We start from the raw sequence: 16,306 nt of genomic DNA, 5'->3' as shown, positions 1-16,306 counted from the left end.
CGCCCGGTGGAAATGCTCTCATTGATTAGAGTGTTACCTATTTGCAACGGCATACGCGACGCTGACGTAACGCTGCAGTAACGCGCCCGGTGGAAATCAGGCTTTAACAGAACCTTTGGTTGCACTGTAATGACACCTTATAAACCTTATTAGATTAATATGCTGCTCAGATAGTTCTCTGTAGACCAATATATGTCCTTTATATTCATGTTGTTCTATATATACAGAGGAAATAAGTAAAATGTTTAAGCAGCAATAGAGGAAATATCCGACTGCTGTGAGTAGTGTCGCCTGCCAGCAGCTTACTAAGCTGATCTGGATGTTCTTTTGCTGCTCTGATGTTTCTCCGTTGTCCTAAACTTTTTGTTCTGTCTCTGTGTCGCCCTGACTAAGCCAGCTAATCTCCTCAAATCCCTGTCATGGTCTCCACATTCCTTTCACTTATGAACTGAACTAAATGTTCTCAGCTGGTAGAGTTCATGCTCAAAGTTCACTTTTAGGCAAACCTTACCTCAGCCTGCTGTTAAGTGGTTATGATAAGCTACTGGATCGATAATAAATTAAGGTCAAAATAATATTAATCACTACAATAAATGCATTATTAAAAAAAAAAAAATACATATTGACAAAGTTAAATAATGTTAGATTGAATGAACGAGACACACAGTACACAAAAACACAACATAAAATTGATCAAAAAGTCTATGGGTTTAATTTATTTTTGATATGGCCTACCCCCGTGGTTCTTGTCGTTATGGTTGTTTTTGTCAGCTCTGTTTGTTTGTTTTTGTGGCTGTCTATGCTTTTTTGTGTGATGTATATTTGGCTACTCATAATGACATGCTGTATATATGCAAAGGAGAAGAAACTGCACGCCTTTATTTTTTTAAATACATGACATAACCTTCCATTCATGTTTCTCCAGCCGATTGCTTTAAATTTGAATTTATCTTTATTTTATTTTTTTGTTGTTTTTTTTAAATGAAAAACTCAACAGATATTGAACACAAAAAAGTCTATGGGGCTTTGAATTGATATTGTGCAATTAACCACTCTTGTGTTGAATATTCCCAGGATTCCCTCACACATACTGAAGCTCCAACTATTACTGCAAACACATGGAAGTGTCAAACTGTTCTTGTTTTTCAACACAAACATCCCTTATAGCTCTTTATAATAAGAGTCAAATAAGTCAAAAGAAGAACAAGCAGCATTAGTTATCAAATTGCTTGTGTCTGAAGAAGTCTTACCTGTTGCAGGATCATCCCTGAGTCCCAGTCGCTGCTGCTGGCTGTTCCAGAGCTGGAACAGTTGTTGTGGTCCAGGAGTCGCTGCTGTCCCTCTGCATGCCACGCTGTAGTGATGAGAGCCAGAAACAACTGAAGCCAGTCAACTCTTGTGACGCTCCCCTGCCCCTCCTCCCCATCCCTCTCTCTCCGGATCCTTTTTCTCCTGTTGCTTGATCACCTGTTTGGCCCTGTTTAGCGTTTCTTAAACTGCCGTGAGAGTTGTCACATGTAGAACCTGATAATGTAATAAATTCCCGATTATGTAATAACCCCGATAATGTAATAAAAATCTGCACTTGAGTCCATTGAAAATGTAATAAAACCTGATAATGTAATAACTGCCCGATAATGTAATAAAGTGCATTTCCCAATAATGTAATAAAGTATTACATTAATGGGAGGTTACTACATTATCAGGTTAGCCTTTGCAAGTCCTGATAATGTAATAATTCCCCAATATTGTAATAATTTAACAGCAGACCACCCATTACTTGGGTTCAAGTGGTGATACTGTGTAGGCAACACTAGCTCAAGAGCTCTAGCGCCACCAACAGGTCAAAGTTGAATGTTTATTAACTTTTGACCAGTTCATCCATTTTTCACAAAGGATGTATGACTGGAACCCTTGGGCCAATCCGAGCTCAATGCATCCTCCATGGGTTTTTTCGGCCATATTGGATTTTCCACCATCTTTGATTTGATCAAAAACCTTCCATTAATGTTATACTTTATTACATTATTGGTAAAAAAAAAGTGTATTACATTATTGGGAAATGCACTTTATTACATTATCGGGAAGGTATTACATTATCAGGTTTCATTACATTTTCAATGGACTCAAGTGCAGTTTTTTATTACATTATCGGGGTTATTACATTATCTGGAATTTATTACATTATCAGGTTATACAGTCACATTCCTTGAATAAAAAGAGGAGTGCAGCTTAGACTAAACACACTGATGATAGAAGGGACTATTGTGTGGGCTGTTTTGGATAATTGTGTGAGAAAAAAAATTATGTGACACGTGTAGAGGAAAAAATAAAACGATTCGACAAAGTCTTTTTTGCAACTTATTGTGATGTGAAATGTATTGCAAAAAGCTGTCATCTGACAGGCTTTAGTTACATTTCCTGCATAAGATGAAGCATCTAAAATCAAAAGAACATTTTGGTTGTAGAACAATTCTCAAATATTCATTTATTTACTAAACATTGTGCCTAATTTTAGTGAAACCCAGTAACTAAATTACTGAACTTGTAATTAATTAATTGAAAGACTTAGAGCATCTAATTTTAAGAGCCTCCATGTCCACGTCATTGACCAAGTTAAATTGGTGTTTTCCACAACAGAGTCTGGCACCCAGCCTGCTGTCAAACAAGACACCCATTAACAATACAATCAATTACAACAACTACAACAAAATTCTGCCCTGGACCACCTGTATCCCATGATGCAGGTGCAGGAGCGGCAGAGCTAGAGCACACAGAGCTGCGGTGTTTCTGCCCCGTGTAATGTTACTAAGCTCCGCTCATCAAATTTTGATCAGGTCAGTTTAACTGCAGGACACCAGGACAGTAGACCAGAGACAGATTCACTGTTGAATGAACATAGTGGCCCCAGATTACCTCTGCACTCATTACTGACATGCACCTGAGAGCTCACACACAGAAGTTTGTAAGTTTTGAATACTAATATTATCTCTGTGGTCTTCATTTGTGCTCTCTGCTCAGGTTCTGAGGCATTAATAATCCACAGCATACAGATCAGATTCCAGCTCAAATTACACTAGCTGAGCCAAGACTCAAATGGAGGGGCTCCCTCACAATGACCTCCTCCTATGAAGGGGAATGGGAAGAACAAGAGAGCAAGAAGTGATCCTTCGCTTCCTGTTTGCACTATGTTAGCTTAAGATTCTTTTACTGGTTTATAAATCTCTTAATGGTCTTAGTCCAGCCTATTTATCTGATTTACTTTTATCCTATGAACCCTGGAGGACGCTCAGGTCTTCTGGGAGTAGCCTTTTAATAATACCAAAAGTAAGAACTTAAACCCATGGTGAGGCGTTGTTTTTTCACTGTGGTCCACGTTTGTGGAAGACCTGAGGCCATCAGAGACAGTTCATACTTTTAAGAGCAAACTTAAGACTTATCTTTTTAATTTTGGCTTTTACTTGAACCATTTTTAGAGATTTTTCTGCTCATGCATCTTAGTGTTATAACATATTCTCTTTTATTTATTTGCTATTTGTCTATTTTATAAATATATATTTTATCATGCTCTACTTAATTATTTATTTATTGTTTTATCTTTATCTAGCTTTATTTTTTTTAAATAACTTTTTTTTTTTTTTTTTTTTAAATCTTATTTTATTTTATCTTACCATACTTTGTTTTTATTTAATTAGTTTCTAAGCTGCCTCCAGTGTTTCCTCACTGCTCCATGCTGAGATGGAGCTTCCTCAGTTTGTGCTTTGTTTTATAATGGGATGGGTGGATGGAGGGTCAGGGGCGGAGGGTGTTTGCTTGTTTCTATGTTTTGTTATTTTTATTGTATGGAAAGTCATATACAAATAAAGTCTGATTGATTGATTGATTGATTGATTGATTGATAACATTACAAATCCATTAATTTTAATTTCATTTTGCATTGAAAACGTATGTTTACATCGTCCCAGTGCTGTGTGGGACTCTGCAGACCATATCCTTGATTGTAGGACATTGGGCCCAAGAAATGACTCGGGATCATAAAATGTCCCAGTGAGTATTTGATAGCCAGTTCCTGAGAAAAAAAGAAAATCAAAATCACGTCATCAAAAGTCAGAATCACGAAAAAAATCAAAATAACCACAAAATGGTCAAAATAAAAAAAAAGTCAAATTGAGAAGAAAAAAAGTCGAAGGCAAGAGAAAAATGTCAAAATGAGAAGACAAAAAGGAAAAACACGAAAAAAAATCAAAATAATGACAAGCAAGTCAAAATAGCGAGAATAAAAGCTGAAGTAAAGACAAAAAAGTCAAAATCAGGAAAAAAAAAAGGTGAAATCACAAAAATAAGTCAAAATAAGGAAAAAGTTGAGGTCAAGAGAAAAAAGTCAAAATCGGAAAGGAAAGTCGAAATCTTGAAAAAAGTCAAAAAAAGAAAGAAAAAAGTCAAAGGCAATGGAAAAAAAGTCAAAATGAGAAGAAAAAGTTGAGGTCAAGAGAAAAAAGTCAAAATCGGAAAGGAAAGTCGAAATCATGAAAAAAAAAGTCAAAAAAGTTAAGAAAAAAGTCAAAGGCAAGGGAAAAAAAGTCAAAATGAGAAGAAAAAGTTGAAGTCATAAGAAAAAAGTAAAAATGAGAAGATAGTTCTTGGAAAATCTGCCAAAATTCAGTACAGTAAATATATCAACAAATTACTGCTGCACAATGAATATGCTGAAGCTGTTATTTGTTGAGCACCAATTTATTGTAGATGTGTAAGTCAGTTGCAGAAAACATTGAGAGGCAACAAATGGGTGGTTGACGTGACGCTCAATTTTTGTGTTCCCAGTGACAAATATTACAAAAATTTGATAATATTTCATTAAAATTAATGTTTTAATATGCAGTTCATTCTTCTACATCTAATCCATCTGCAAACAATGAGTATCGTTCTTCAACTATGCAAATATTCTGTTTTGAACATGACATTTGTCCACCGGTGCAACTGTACTAGGTAGCATTACTTATCTTAAAACAACTGTAATTTAATGAAAAATGAATCTAAATACATTAAAATACTTGAATGCATGTCATACGAGTGTTTACTTAATGAATCTAGAGGATATAAGTGTTAAGGTCCCTATGTAGAGTTATTATGACACATTACATTTTGTCCGCAAAACTGGTGTCCTCCTGGAGCAACGCCATTATGTCGATATAAAACGGGCATTAATGTGACCACCCCATTACTGAGAGGGGTCCTTCCAGAATCAGGAAGGACAGAAGACATCTCTGGAGCAGGTGGACTGCACACAAGATCACTTCTGTCTCAAATATTTTCATAATATTACTATTTCCGTGCAGTGTTGGAACTGGTCGTCTTAAGGTAGTCCTTTGGTACAACGCAGTTTAAGTATTGATCTGAATATTTTTATCAATTTACATTGATTGATAATTGAAAATAATGTAAACCTTAACACTGTTACTCAGGATGAAGAATGTCTCTCATATAGCTAGGCCGCAAACTAGCATTGATTTCGAAAATGTCCACTGGTGAAACGCACTGTCCTATAGTACAACATGAAGTCAGTTTCACTTATTTTTTTCCTTTACTTCTATCATAATGAAAATTAACATAGTGAAAGCAAACATGTAAACAAACATTTTTTGTATTACAAGTTTTATTGAAAAATTAGTTTAAATATGCAAAAGAGATATAATCCGAGTCTAAAAAATGAATGGAGGTTAATGGACGGATGCATTTGGATGGCGGGAGCTTCTCTGTCCTGCTTGGGGATTTCTTCTCCTCTGGTGCCCCCCTCACCTGTGGGGTCCCTCAGGGCTCTATACTAGGTCCCATCCTCTTCCTATTATATATTTTACCCCTAGGGGACATCCTAGTCAAACATAACATCTCCTTCCACTGCTTTGCAGAAGATGTCCAGCTATATCTGCCTCTTAATGTTGATGGGCAGGCTGCACTCCAGCCATTGCTTGATTGTCTGGCTGACATCAGATCATGGATGGGTGCAAACTTCCTCAACCTTAACGAGAGCAACTTTTAATGACTAATTTAAGTAGCTTTTTTTCTCTTAACCTCAGAATTTGAGGACAACACAACTCAAACCTTCCTTCCCTGTTTTGTTAAAGCTAGTTTGATTTCCATGTTGAAAGTGAGAGGCTGAGATGACCACCAAGGAAAGGTCTAGGAAGTTTAGGGAGAGGCTGAATGAAGATCCTGAGAGGAAAGAGAACTTCCTGAGAGAGAGACGCAGAAAGTAAATTTGACAATGTTTGATAATTAATTTGACTTTGTACACGACATGGGCATACTAGTACTCTGTTGTCCAATGGTGCAACGGAATGTCCTGTGTGTGCAACAAATTGAATTGTGAGTGGAAAAGGTATTTTAATGAAAAATGTATGTAAAAAGTGTGGGATAGTACAATAATGTTATCATCACTATGCAGCTATAAGGATGAAATGAAGATTCCTTGGGTTTTATACCAATTATAATGAACGTAACCCAGGCATTTGGGTGAAGTCTCTATGTGTACATCTTATAGTATATAAATAACATAATTCTGAATTTTTTGGGGGTATGTTTGATGTGGAAATATAATTGGGACCAACTAATATGCCTTTGGCTTATCTATCTTATCTGTCCAACATTCTCTGAATTAAATAATGACATTCTTTATTGTGTTGCACCGGTGGACACATTTTAGGACTACCACACCAAAAAGTGAATAATATGTGAAGAATTAGAAATGGACACATTCAGTTTTGAATTATTCACATATAAGGGAATATAATTATATATCATTTGACATATATTTTTGAATTATTATTTTTTTCACTTTGAATTTGAGTTCACGTCAACCACCCAAATGTAAATGTCTCTGTGGGAACGGAGTTGAATCTGCACATAAAAAATAATAAGGAGCCTTTCCTGTCAAAGTCTTTGATAAAAACAGTGTCATGTGCATGTCTAGGACTGAAGGCTCGTCAGATAGGCAGTTTGCTGGTGTTCCTTGGCGGGGCGAGGAGCGGGGACTGTCACTGTGGAGGCAGAGGGATGCCCCGGGGGTCACTCACCTGACCCTCTTGCAGGTTCTTCACCAGCTGGGCCAGCCAGCGCTTGGTGGTGGTGTCGTCCTTCAGGACCTGAGCAAAGGTGGTGTCTTTAAGCTGGTCAGGGAGGCACTGGTGCAGAGCTTCTCTGGCTCTGCATGGGAACCAAAGAAACACGCTTTACACTGCTGAATCATACACAGTTCCCTCCATAACTATTGGAACAGTGAGGTAGGGCTGGGCGATATGGCCCTTAACCCATTTAGGCCTAAAACGCCTGGAAAAAATGCCTGGAAAACCTCTGGGCGATTTTGAAAGAACCCCCTAAAACCTGAAGTTTTTCTGGAAATTCAACAGAAGACTTTTCAGCCTCTGTAGCAGATAGAAATGAAATTCAAAAAGTATTTAAGAGCTTATACCCGTTGCTTTCATGAGAAGTTGAGTTTATTTGTCCAAACCTTCAATAAAGTTTTTTTTTTAAAATCAACAAACTCAACAAATGTTACATTTGACTGAATAAAAATCCTATGCATAATACTAATACATGCCCATTAGCAAGATGCAAACATGATATGACCATTGGAAGAAATAGACATAGTTCTCATTAGCCTACTGTAAAAAAAAAAAAATCATCATCATCATAATAATAATAATAAATAACAATAATACATTTTATCTATATTGCACTTTTCAGGGTAGTCAACGACGCATAAAGTAATATAAGACAAACAGTCATGATTTCTTATATCATCATCACAATCAATTATTATTATTATTGTTATTATCTTCAGATGGCCACAAATCTGTCTGTTCTTCAATGAAAATATGTCGTCTAAAACATATTCCTCATCCATAAATCCCGGTCGATTGGTTCCGAGGGTTCAAAGTCCAGATCAGCAATAAAATCGCAGGTGCTGTTTTCATCAAGATCGCTTCCGTCACTTCTGAGCTCCCTCCGTTATAGCCGTCTTCCGCCATGATTTTAAATGTTCTGGAAAAGTCCAATGTTGCATTGGGACATTCCCGCATGTATTCTGATGCATTTCATTGGCCAAGAGACTGAAAATAGGTGGAAAAAACTACAAATACTACAAAACCAGGTATCCGCTTTCCCGGCCTTAATGATCAAATAACGCAACAGCGCCCCCGGTTTTAATGGTAGAAATGCGGTAATGCTTTACCGGCTTAAATGGGTTAAGATAGATAGATAGATAGATAGATTACTTTATTCATCCCCGAAGGGAAATTCGGTTGTCACAGAATTTCCCACAGAATTAATGAAGCACATTGTCAAAAACAACCTTTGACAATGTGAAAAAATTAGTCACAGCAATCCAAATTAATAAACAGCTGTCAACAAAATATACAGCCTCCCACTGACTCACCCTCTCTCTCTTTGTTATCTTCACACTGCGCCAGTGCACAGGTTAGGAATACATTAACAAGAAGTTACTGCCCATATTCCCGTGACCCCGTTACTGCGATATTTTAAACAAACAAGAACAAAAAGAACAAGCTATAACAACCAAAATAAACCAGATATAAACTACAAAATTATCTATTCACACCTCATATATGTATATATCAAGGTTATTAGGGCCTCGGGGCAATCGCACCGAGCACTACTGTTATACTGTGGATTTTTTCTTCTTCCTCTTCCGGACGCAATTTCGTCCCGCTACTAGTCCTACAACTTGAAGAGTTGCAGGACAAATTATATATCAAAACGTGCGGTTTGATGGGGATCGGTGTGCTATAAATTTTCTCTACAGAATACAAATTTTGTCAAAAACTGCCCAAAAATTTGCATTGAAATGAATGGGACGGCGACAAAAAATGAGCGAAAAAGAATAATAATTGGAGATTTTTAAACATCTACTTCTCCGGCATAGTTTCACCTAGAGACTCCATTTAAACTTTAAACAGTAGACACAAGTCTTGTGTATTGGTGTATTAATCCACGTTTCGATAGGTCATATAGTTTTTTATCAATCCCTGTTCAATGACCATGATCATTTTTGGAGAAATTCTGAGATTATAATGGGTGTGTATTGCACGGAATGTTCGTGTCACAGTGTGTGACATCATCACCAGAGTGTAGAGGGAGAGAAAAAATTGTCAAAAAATTAATTTGTTAACTGCACTCCAGGCCGCAAATTCCACTCTACAGAAATAATTTATACATAGAAATGTAGGAAAATTTGTCTTCTCACTCACAATCCTCTGGTAAAGCTGTCAGAGTTATAGTTTGGGCATACGATGCCACCAAAACCACCAACAGCCTCATTGGCTCCCATATTAAAAACGTAGGGAGATTTCGGAAAAAAGGAAGATGGAACAGTATTTTTAGATCGCTCTAACAAAGCTACTTAAAAAAATCATATGTAGACGTTCAGGAAGAACTCGGGACGCTCAAAGTGAAGTCGGATCAATGATAGGTATTATGGTTTTGCCAAAAATGCTTTCTGTTCAAGACCAGAAATTCCAGTCCACCTCTGGCTGCTGTCACTCTTTCATTAACAGGTGTCAGTTAATTCTGTTGATTGCTTTGATCTGATTGCCTTTGATCTTTGATGTGATTACAGTTACAGATACACACACACACATGCGCGTAAGCACGCACACTGCTTTGTGGGCTTCCGGGAGAAGCGCGAGTGAAATTACTGTAATGACACCATATTGGCTGTAAAGAGCAATTTCTCTGCTTTCAGAAAACCGTAGCGCAAACCGTTTAGTTATTATGGTAATCCGAAGTGTGAGGATGCGTTGAGCTCGGATTGGCCCAAGGGTTCCAGTGATACCTCGTTTTGTGAAAAACGGATGAACGGGTCAAAAGTTCATAAACATTCAACTTTGACCTGTTGGTGGCGCTAGAGCTCTTGAGCTAGAGTTGCCTACACAGTATCACCACTTGAACCCAAATAATGGGTGGTCTGCTGTTGAATTTTTACAATATTGGGGAATTATTACATTATCAGGACTTGCGAAATGAAGGCTAACCTGATAATGTAATAACCTCCCATTAATGTTATACTTTATTACATTATTGGTAAAAAAAAAAAAAAAAGTGTATTACATTATTGGGAAATGCACTTTATTACATTATCGGGAAGTTATTACATTATCAGGTTTTATTACATTTTCAATGGACTCAAGTGCAGATTTTTATTACATTATAGAGGTTATTATATTATCGGAAATGTATTACATTATCAGTTTCTACAACGCATGACAAGAATATAACCTGCACGGTGATGGTGAGGGAGGTAGCGGAATATAGGATAACCTTACTGACTGACGTTGAGAACGTGGAGTCACGGTAAGAAATAATAATAAGCAAAAAGAACCATTTCTTTGGAGGTTTGCATCAGCTGTGTTGAGCTCCTCTGGCCAAGGAATTAAATGATGTTGATGTGGAATTATTTGGGTTTTAAGACAGGTGTTTTTTTTTTAATTATTATTGTGGTTACTTTTTACTTTTCGTCATTTCAGACCAATCCTGAGCTGCAGATATGTTCATCTTTAGGCTCAGAGTAGTGAGGGTATTTATGAGGGCTGCTGTTTGAGGTGAAAGGTGTGTTTAATAAGAGGCTCACAGAGGGACAGAGTCAGAGAGCTACATTTTAAATGATTGTGTTTGTGTATACGGTTTGTTTTCGAGTATGGAACTAGTTGATGACTTAATACCTGCTGACTTAACTTTACCTGTCTCCCTGCCTGTCTGTCACTACAGTGGATTGATGCTGCTGTACTAGGGTTGTCACGATACTAACATTTTTTACTCAATACCGATACTCAGGAAAATATTCGATACCATTTTCGATACAACCAGGATAAAAACAGACCCCAAAATTGAACAGAAATATTTGTATTAACAAGAAAAATGCAACATGTAAAAATTAAGAGAACCACAGGTTAAATATTTATAATAAAAAACGACACTGCAACTATGATAACAAGCTTCAGGTCTGAGGTAGTGCAAACAATAAATAAATACAATAAGCATAACAATTAGAACAACATTTTGAGGTTGTATGCTGTGCACAATATTAGGCAAGCTTGATAAAAAAAACAACAATAACGTAAGTGTTCCTTCCTTGGCTATGCCTTACACACATAACAATAAACTATCGATACTTTTGAAAATGAGTATCGTATCCGTATACAACATTTTAGTATTGATACTTTTGACAACCCTACACTGTACTGTCAAAGTGTTGTGTGCTCAGTAGAGCTCCAGTTATAACAGCAGTGAAATGTAAAACACTCCAGCGTCTGTAATCAACATTTTCTGGAGGAAGATTTCATAGAGCAGAAGAGCCTGGAGCTGCTCTGAGTGTTTTTAAGTTTACCACCAGTCAGCGCAGCAGTACTGATCTCCGTTTCAGCCGAAGTTTGTGAAAATGGACTATTTTGTCCTCGGCTTTCACTTAGTAAAACTCATTTTACACCCCAGAGTAATACAGTAGTGTCCCCCCTTCTGTCTTCTCATCTCCTTTGGCTCACCAGTGTCCATCATTCCCTCTGTTGTCTCTCTCTGTAATGCCGACTCGGGGACTCTCCTCAGGACCGTGAAGCCAACCAACCCCGTGACGTCACAGCATATCGTACAGCAAGTGGCGGTGCCCTTGCCACGAAATATAAAACGGCACTGCGTTTTTCTTAAATATGTTTGTATTTTTCATGTTTGTTGTATAACTATTGATAAGAATAGGACTCAATCTAGTAAATAATGTTAACTTGGTTGACTGCTTCATTTCCACTTTAAGTTGCTGTTGCACTTAGGGTTGTCAAAAGTATCGATACTCAAAAAAGTATCGATGCTAAAACGTTGTGTCCGGATACGATACTCATTTTAAAAATTATCGATACCCCCCCTCCTCCCAACGCTGATCCTTCTCTCTCTCTGCCTGCACACACACACAGCAGCAGGCCCCTCCCCCTCACCGTGACGTGCACAAGCAGTACTTCAAACTTGGCGAAACATCTTAAGGACCGATACCCTTTACAGCCTTTACAGTGAATTTGACAGGTTAGTGTCTTTCGTTTCAAACTGACCTATTACTGATGTTATCGTGGCCGGTGGCTCGCATTAATGTTGCCCGTGTTATTATTAGCCATTATCCGCAGCTAGCAATTCAAGGCTGACGTCAGGTTAATGATTATAAACAACGTAAATAAATAAATAAATAAATCAGGCACGTAGTATGCCCATATTACTTTAATTGACACAGTGTCAGTATACATAAGCATAGAGTTAATAAGTTTACATAAATGTTGGTGACTGAAAAGTGTTATTTTCTCTCTTGAAGTCCCAGAATGAAGCAGAGAAAAGTTGACCTGCAACCAACCAGCAACACACACAGCCGACTCTACCTCTTTATTATCAAGCTTTCCTAATATTGTGCACAGCATACAACTTCAAAATATTGTTCTAATTGTTATTGCTTATTGTATTTATTTATTGTTTGCACTACCTCAGACCTGAAGCTTGTTATCATAGTTGCAGTTTCTTTTTGCACAACTGTTTTTTATTATAAATATTTAACCTGTGGTTTTGTTAATTTTAACATGTTGCATTTTTCTTGTTAATAAAAATATTTCTGTTAAATTTTGGAGTCTTTGTTTTTATCCTGGTGGTATCAAAAATGGTATCGAGTATCGAATATTTTCCTGAGTATCGGTATCGAGTTGAACATTTTAGTATCGTGACAACCCTAATCGGAACATCTCTTCCCAGTATGCAGAAATATTCAAATACAGTAGGCAAAAAATGGATGAGAATAACTTTTTGTGGTTTTATTTTGGAGGATATTGCAAGAAAATTAAGGTGTTTGAGGCCCAGCATTGGCAGTGTCCATGTGGGCATGATTCCAGCACATGTAACCCAAGAGCTGTGGAAAAAGCTGCCCTGGCCGACTCACCTGTAGTAGAGCAGCGATGGTGCCGCATGAGTGCCACAGCATGGGAGCAAGGTCAGGGACTGACTCCCTTTTCTTGCTGAGCTCCAGCAGGGCGTTCTCCCTGGTCTCTGGACTGGACAGCTCATTGATCCACTGGTAGATCTTCTCTCTGTCCACTTGTGCCAGCGCTGAGGTAACAGCCTGAAAGACAGAGGAAGTACTTAAGTAGTGCAGTAAAATATTAGTTATTCTATCTAATATTTTTGGTTTATCATTACTAATGTGTATGTTGTATTTTAACTACTTTATATCATGTTGTGTTAAATAAACAGCATCATTTTCTATAAAATCAGAATATGTGTAGCATGGCTGTCCTGTGAGAACTATATCTCACAAAAAAAAAGACACAAAATGAACCAAAAAGACACAAAATGAACAAAAAAAGATACAACATGAACAAAAAAGGACACATAGTGACCAAAACCCCCCACAAAATGACCAAAAAAATACACAAAAAGACCAAAAAGACAAAAACACGCCAAACCCCCCCCCCCCCCCCCCCCCCAATGTTACCCTATGGAGAGGCTAGAGTGATGACATCATCCAAAAAAAAGACACAAAATGAACAAAAAAAGACACAAAAAGACCTTACAGACAAAAACTCGCCAAAAAAGCCCCCCAATGTTACCCTATGGAGATGCTAGAGTGATGACATCATCCAAAAAAGACACAAAATGAACATAAAAAGACACAAAATGACCAAAAACATGAAATCTTAAAAGTGCTGTGTAAAAATGTACAAAATTACTTCCTGAAATTATTGTTGGTCTGCTGTTCTTACACTGAAGAAATCACAGTAAGTGGTTATTTTTTATTTGCTTCAAACCTTTTGTATTCCTATACTGTTATACATGCATTTGAGCATGAAATATGTTAAGTTACTGCACTGTAAACATATTTAAAATTGCAGTTTCATCATATCTGGTTAAGTGCAAAGTCCTATTACATATACATTTACATATTCTAGAGCAGGGATGGGCAACTTAAATGCTGGAGGGGGCCACAGTTTTTCATTGACACTGCCACAGGGCCACCCTGTGGCAGTGTCAATGAAAAACTGTGGCCCCCTCCAGCATTTAAGTTGCCCATCCCTGCTCTAGAATATGTAAAACAGCTGTTTTCAGTTTTGCATGGCTTTTAATCCAAATAAAATATTAACCCTCAAGGCACCATAGGGACCAAACGTGTACATTCAGCTAATTTTATGTTTTTGATTCTCAATATATCGGTCAGTTTAAAGGCTAATTATATGAAACTTGGCCAGGCTTTGTTTTTATTATAATTTTAAAAAATCAAAAATTCCTCTTTTGCAAGGTTTATAGAACAGGAGATACACATAACACTCACACTTTGACCCTTAAGGCCCGTTTTGGTCCCATGAACTCCCATTATGAACACATATTTTTGATACACTGTAATCCTAACATAATATAATGCATTTCCCATGAATACCTAATAAATCTAAGCCTCTCCCTTCAGAATCAAGGGAAAATAGGCTTTAGGTCGGATGCAGAGCTAAGTCACATACAGTTCCAATGGTTCTCTTACCTTGCAAAATGCATGGCAATGAAAAGCTTAACACCATAAAAATGGTCTTGGTGTGTCGGGATTGATGTAAAGGAGTTAACCATTATTGACTTAGTCAAGGCTGTTATAACCTCACCCCAAATATTCCACTCTGTACCTTATTTTTGAAAATATTGCATTTGTTGTGTTTTTTTTTTATATCTATGGTTAAGTCAGAAGCTGCTAAAAGGTTTGAGGTGGTGAAAGTGAAAAAAAAAAATATATATATATATATCACATTTTTATGACACTTGTATGAGAAGGACCATTTATGGTCCCGAAGGGTCTAAGTGTGAGTTTTTCGAATAAACTTGCATAGCTCCAAAAATAATGATGCATAAAAATCAATATTGTTAGCAATTATCGACCTAATCAAGGCTGTAATAACCTCACCCCAAATATTCCACTTTGCACCTTATTTTTGAAAATATTTTGTGTTTTTGGCCTTGAGAAAATCAAGGTTTCTTATGTCAAAAAGGGCATAAAAACATAAAAAAATGGAAGAAAAAAAAAAATTTTTCATCCATGGTTAGGTCGGAAGCTGCTTAAAGGTTTGATGTGGTGAAAGTGAAAAAAAATATTTATATATCACATTTTTATGACACTTGTGTGAGAGCGTTTAGGGACCTTAAGGTGTAAAGACACAAAAAAAAGAAACAAAAAGACACAAAATTACCAAAAAAAGACACAAAAAGACACATTATTACAAAAAAAGACACAAAATTACCAAAAAGACACAAAACAACTAAAAAAGACAACAAAAGACAAAAAAAGACAACAAAAGACAAAAAAAGACAGAAAATTACTAAAAAAAAGAGAGAAAATGACTAAAAAAAAGACACAAGATGACCAAAATAAAATACAAAATAACTAAAAAAGACACAAACTTACCAAAAAAAGACACAAAATGACCAAAATTGTTACACTATACACACGACACAAATAAAACAAAGTCACACTAGAATAAAAACCAGAGTTGGATGACAGGATCACACACAATCACAAGATCACATTTATGTTGGTTTTTCTTTGTTTCTTTTTGGTTCAAAATGTTGACCCAGTAAGTCAGAATAAAAATCAAGAAGTCAATTATTATAATATATCAATTATTATCAGGTCATATAGGTGAGGTTGTGCTGAAAAACAATATACCAACATGGCATTTAAACATTTTTAAGTGGCGTATACTGGCAGGATTAAAAGGATTCAAACATGTGTAAGACGATTTTAAAGAGGCCTCGAGGGTTAATAGGAATCAACTAGTGGTGCTAACTTGTACCACTGATTTCTAGTCTAGCTCAGGTTAGCTAACACTAGCTAGCTCATTTAGAAAGTTAATGTGTGTACTTACTGCTCCTGTAGCCAGCATTGTGTGGAGCGACGGGATTAAATCCAGGCAGGCCTTTTAAAGAGCTCCAACACGAACGATAATGCTCCGCAGCTCTTCCAGTGCAGTAAACAGAGTTATTCTGCTCAAACAAACAGTTAATTCAGGCAATTTTGGCTTTCATCTTCTGCTACCTGACACAGCTCCGGAGCTTCCGGTTTTTCAAAGTAAAAGCACAATTAATGCAAAGAAGTGTTTTTTAATTAATTTTTTAAATCATGTTTAAAATATATAGTGCCGTTTTTACACGCAGTATCAATATCGTTTTACACTACATATCATTTTTGATTCGCGTCCAAAAAATGGATGTATACAATGCAAGGTTATAATAGATTTTGATTTTT

General features: G+C 36.8%; 2 protein-coding genes across 3 annotated transcripts in view; both read right to left on the bottom strand.

The window, feature by feature from the left end:
• Positions 1 to 1,348, bottom strand: part of LOC131962816 (1-phosphatidylinositol 4,5-bisphosphate phosphodiesterase delta-4-like) — a 29,073-nt gene extending 27,725 nt beyond the window's left edge. The window contains exon 1 of the mRNA XM_059327902.1: positions 1,251 to 1,348. The gene's annotated coding sequence lies outside the window, so the exon portion shown is untranslated. The remainder of the gene's footprint in view (positions 1 to 1,250) is intronic.
• Positions 1,251 to 16,094, bottom strand: LOC131962817 (CCR4-NOT transcription complex subunit 9-like). Of its 2 annotated transcripts, XR_009389966.1 has the most exons (4): positions 15,927 to 16,094; positions 12,971 to 13,150; positions 7,071 to 7,200; positions 1,251 to 1,354 (listed from the first exon to the last, which is right to left on the bottom strand). XR_009389966.1 is itself a non-coding variant. In XM_059327903.1 (3 exons), the coding sequence occupies exons 1-3, from the start codon at positions 15,942 to 15,944 to the stop codon at positions 7,168 to 7,170; spliced, it is 231 nt and encodes a 76-aa protein (XP_059183886.1). In that variant the 5' UTR covers positions 15,945 to 16,094; the 3' UTR covers positions 6,867 to 7,167. The 2 variants fall into 2 exon arrangements, 1 of the variants encoding a protein (XP_059183886.1); XM_059327903.1 differs by lacking the exon at positions 1,251 to 1,354 and having other exon boundaries at positions 6,867 to 7,200.
• Between the last annotated feature and the right edge of the window lie 212 nt (positions 16,095 to 16,306).

The sequence above is a fragment of the Centropristis striata genome, chromosome 24, assembly GCF_030273125.1.
Source record: "Centropristis striata isolate RG_2023a ecotype Rhode Island chromosome 24, C.striata_1.0, whole genome shotgun sequence".
Taxonomy (NCBI): domain Eukaryota; kingdom Metazoa; phylum Chordata; class Actinopteri; order Perciformes; family Serranidae; genus Centropristis; species Centropristis striata.
Note: the sequence above shows the minus strand (reverse complement) of the source record. Positions and strands in the feature narration are given on the sequence as shown.

Coding starts and splice junctions, on each gene's coding strand:
- LOC131962817 (XM_059327903.1), bottom strand. Junction 7,201..12,970: donor CCATCGCTGCTCTACTACAG/GTGAGTCGGCCA, acceptor GTTCCCATGCAG/AGCCAGAGAAGCTCTGCACC.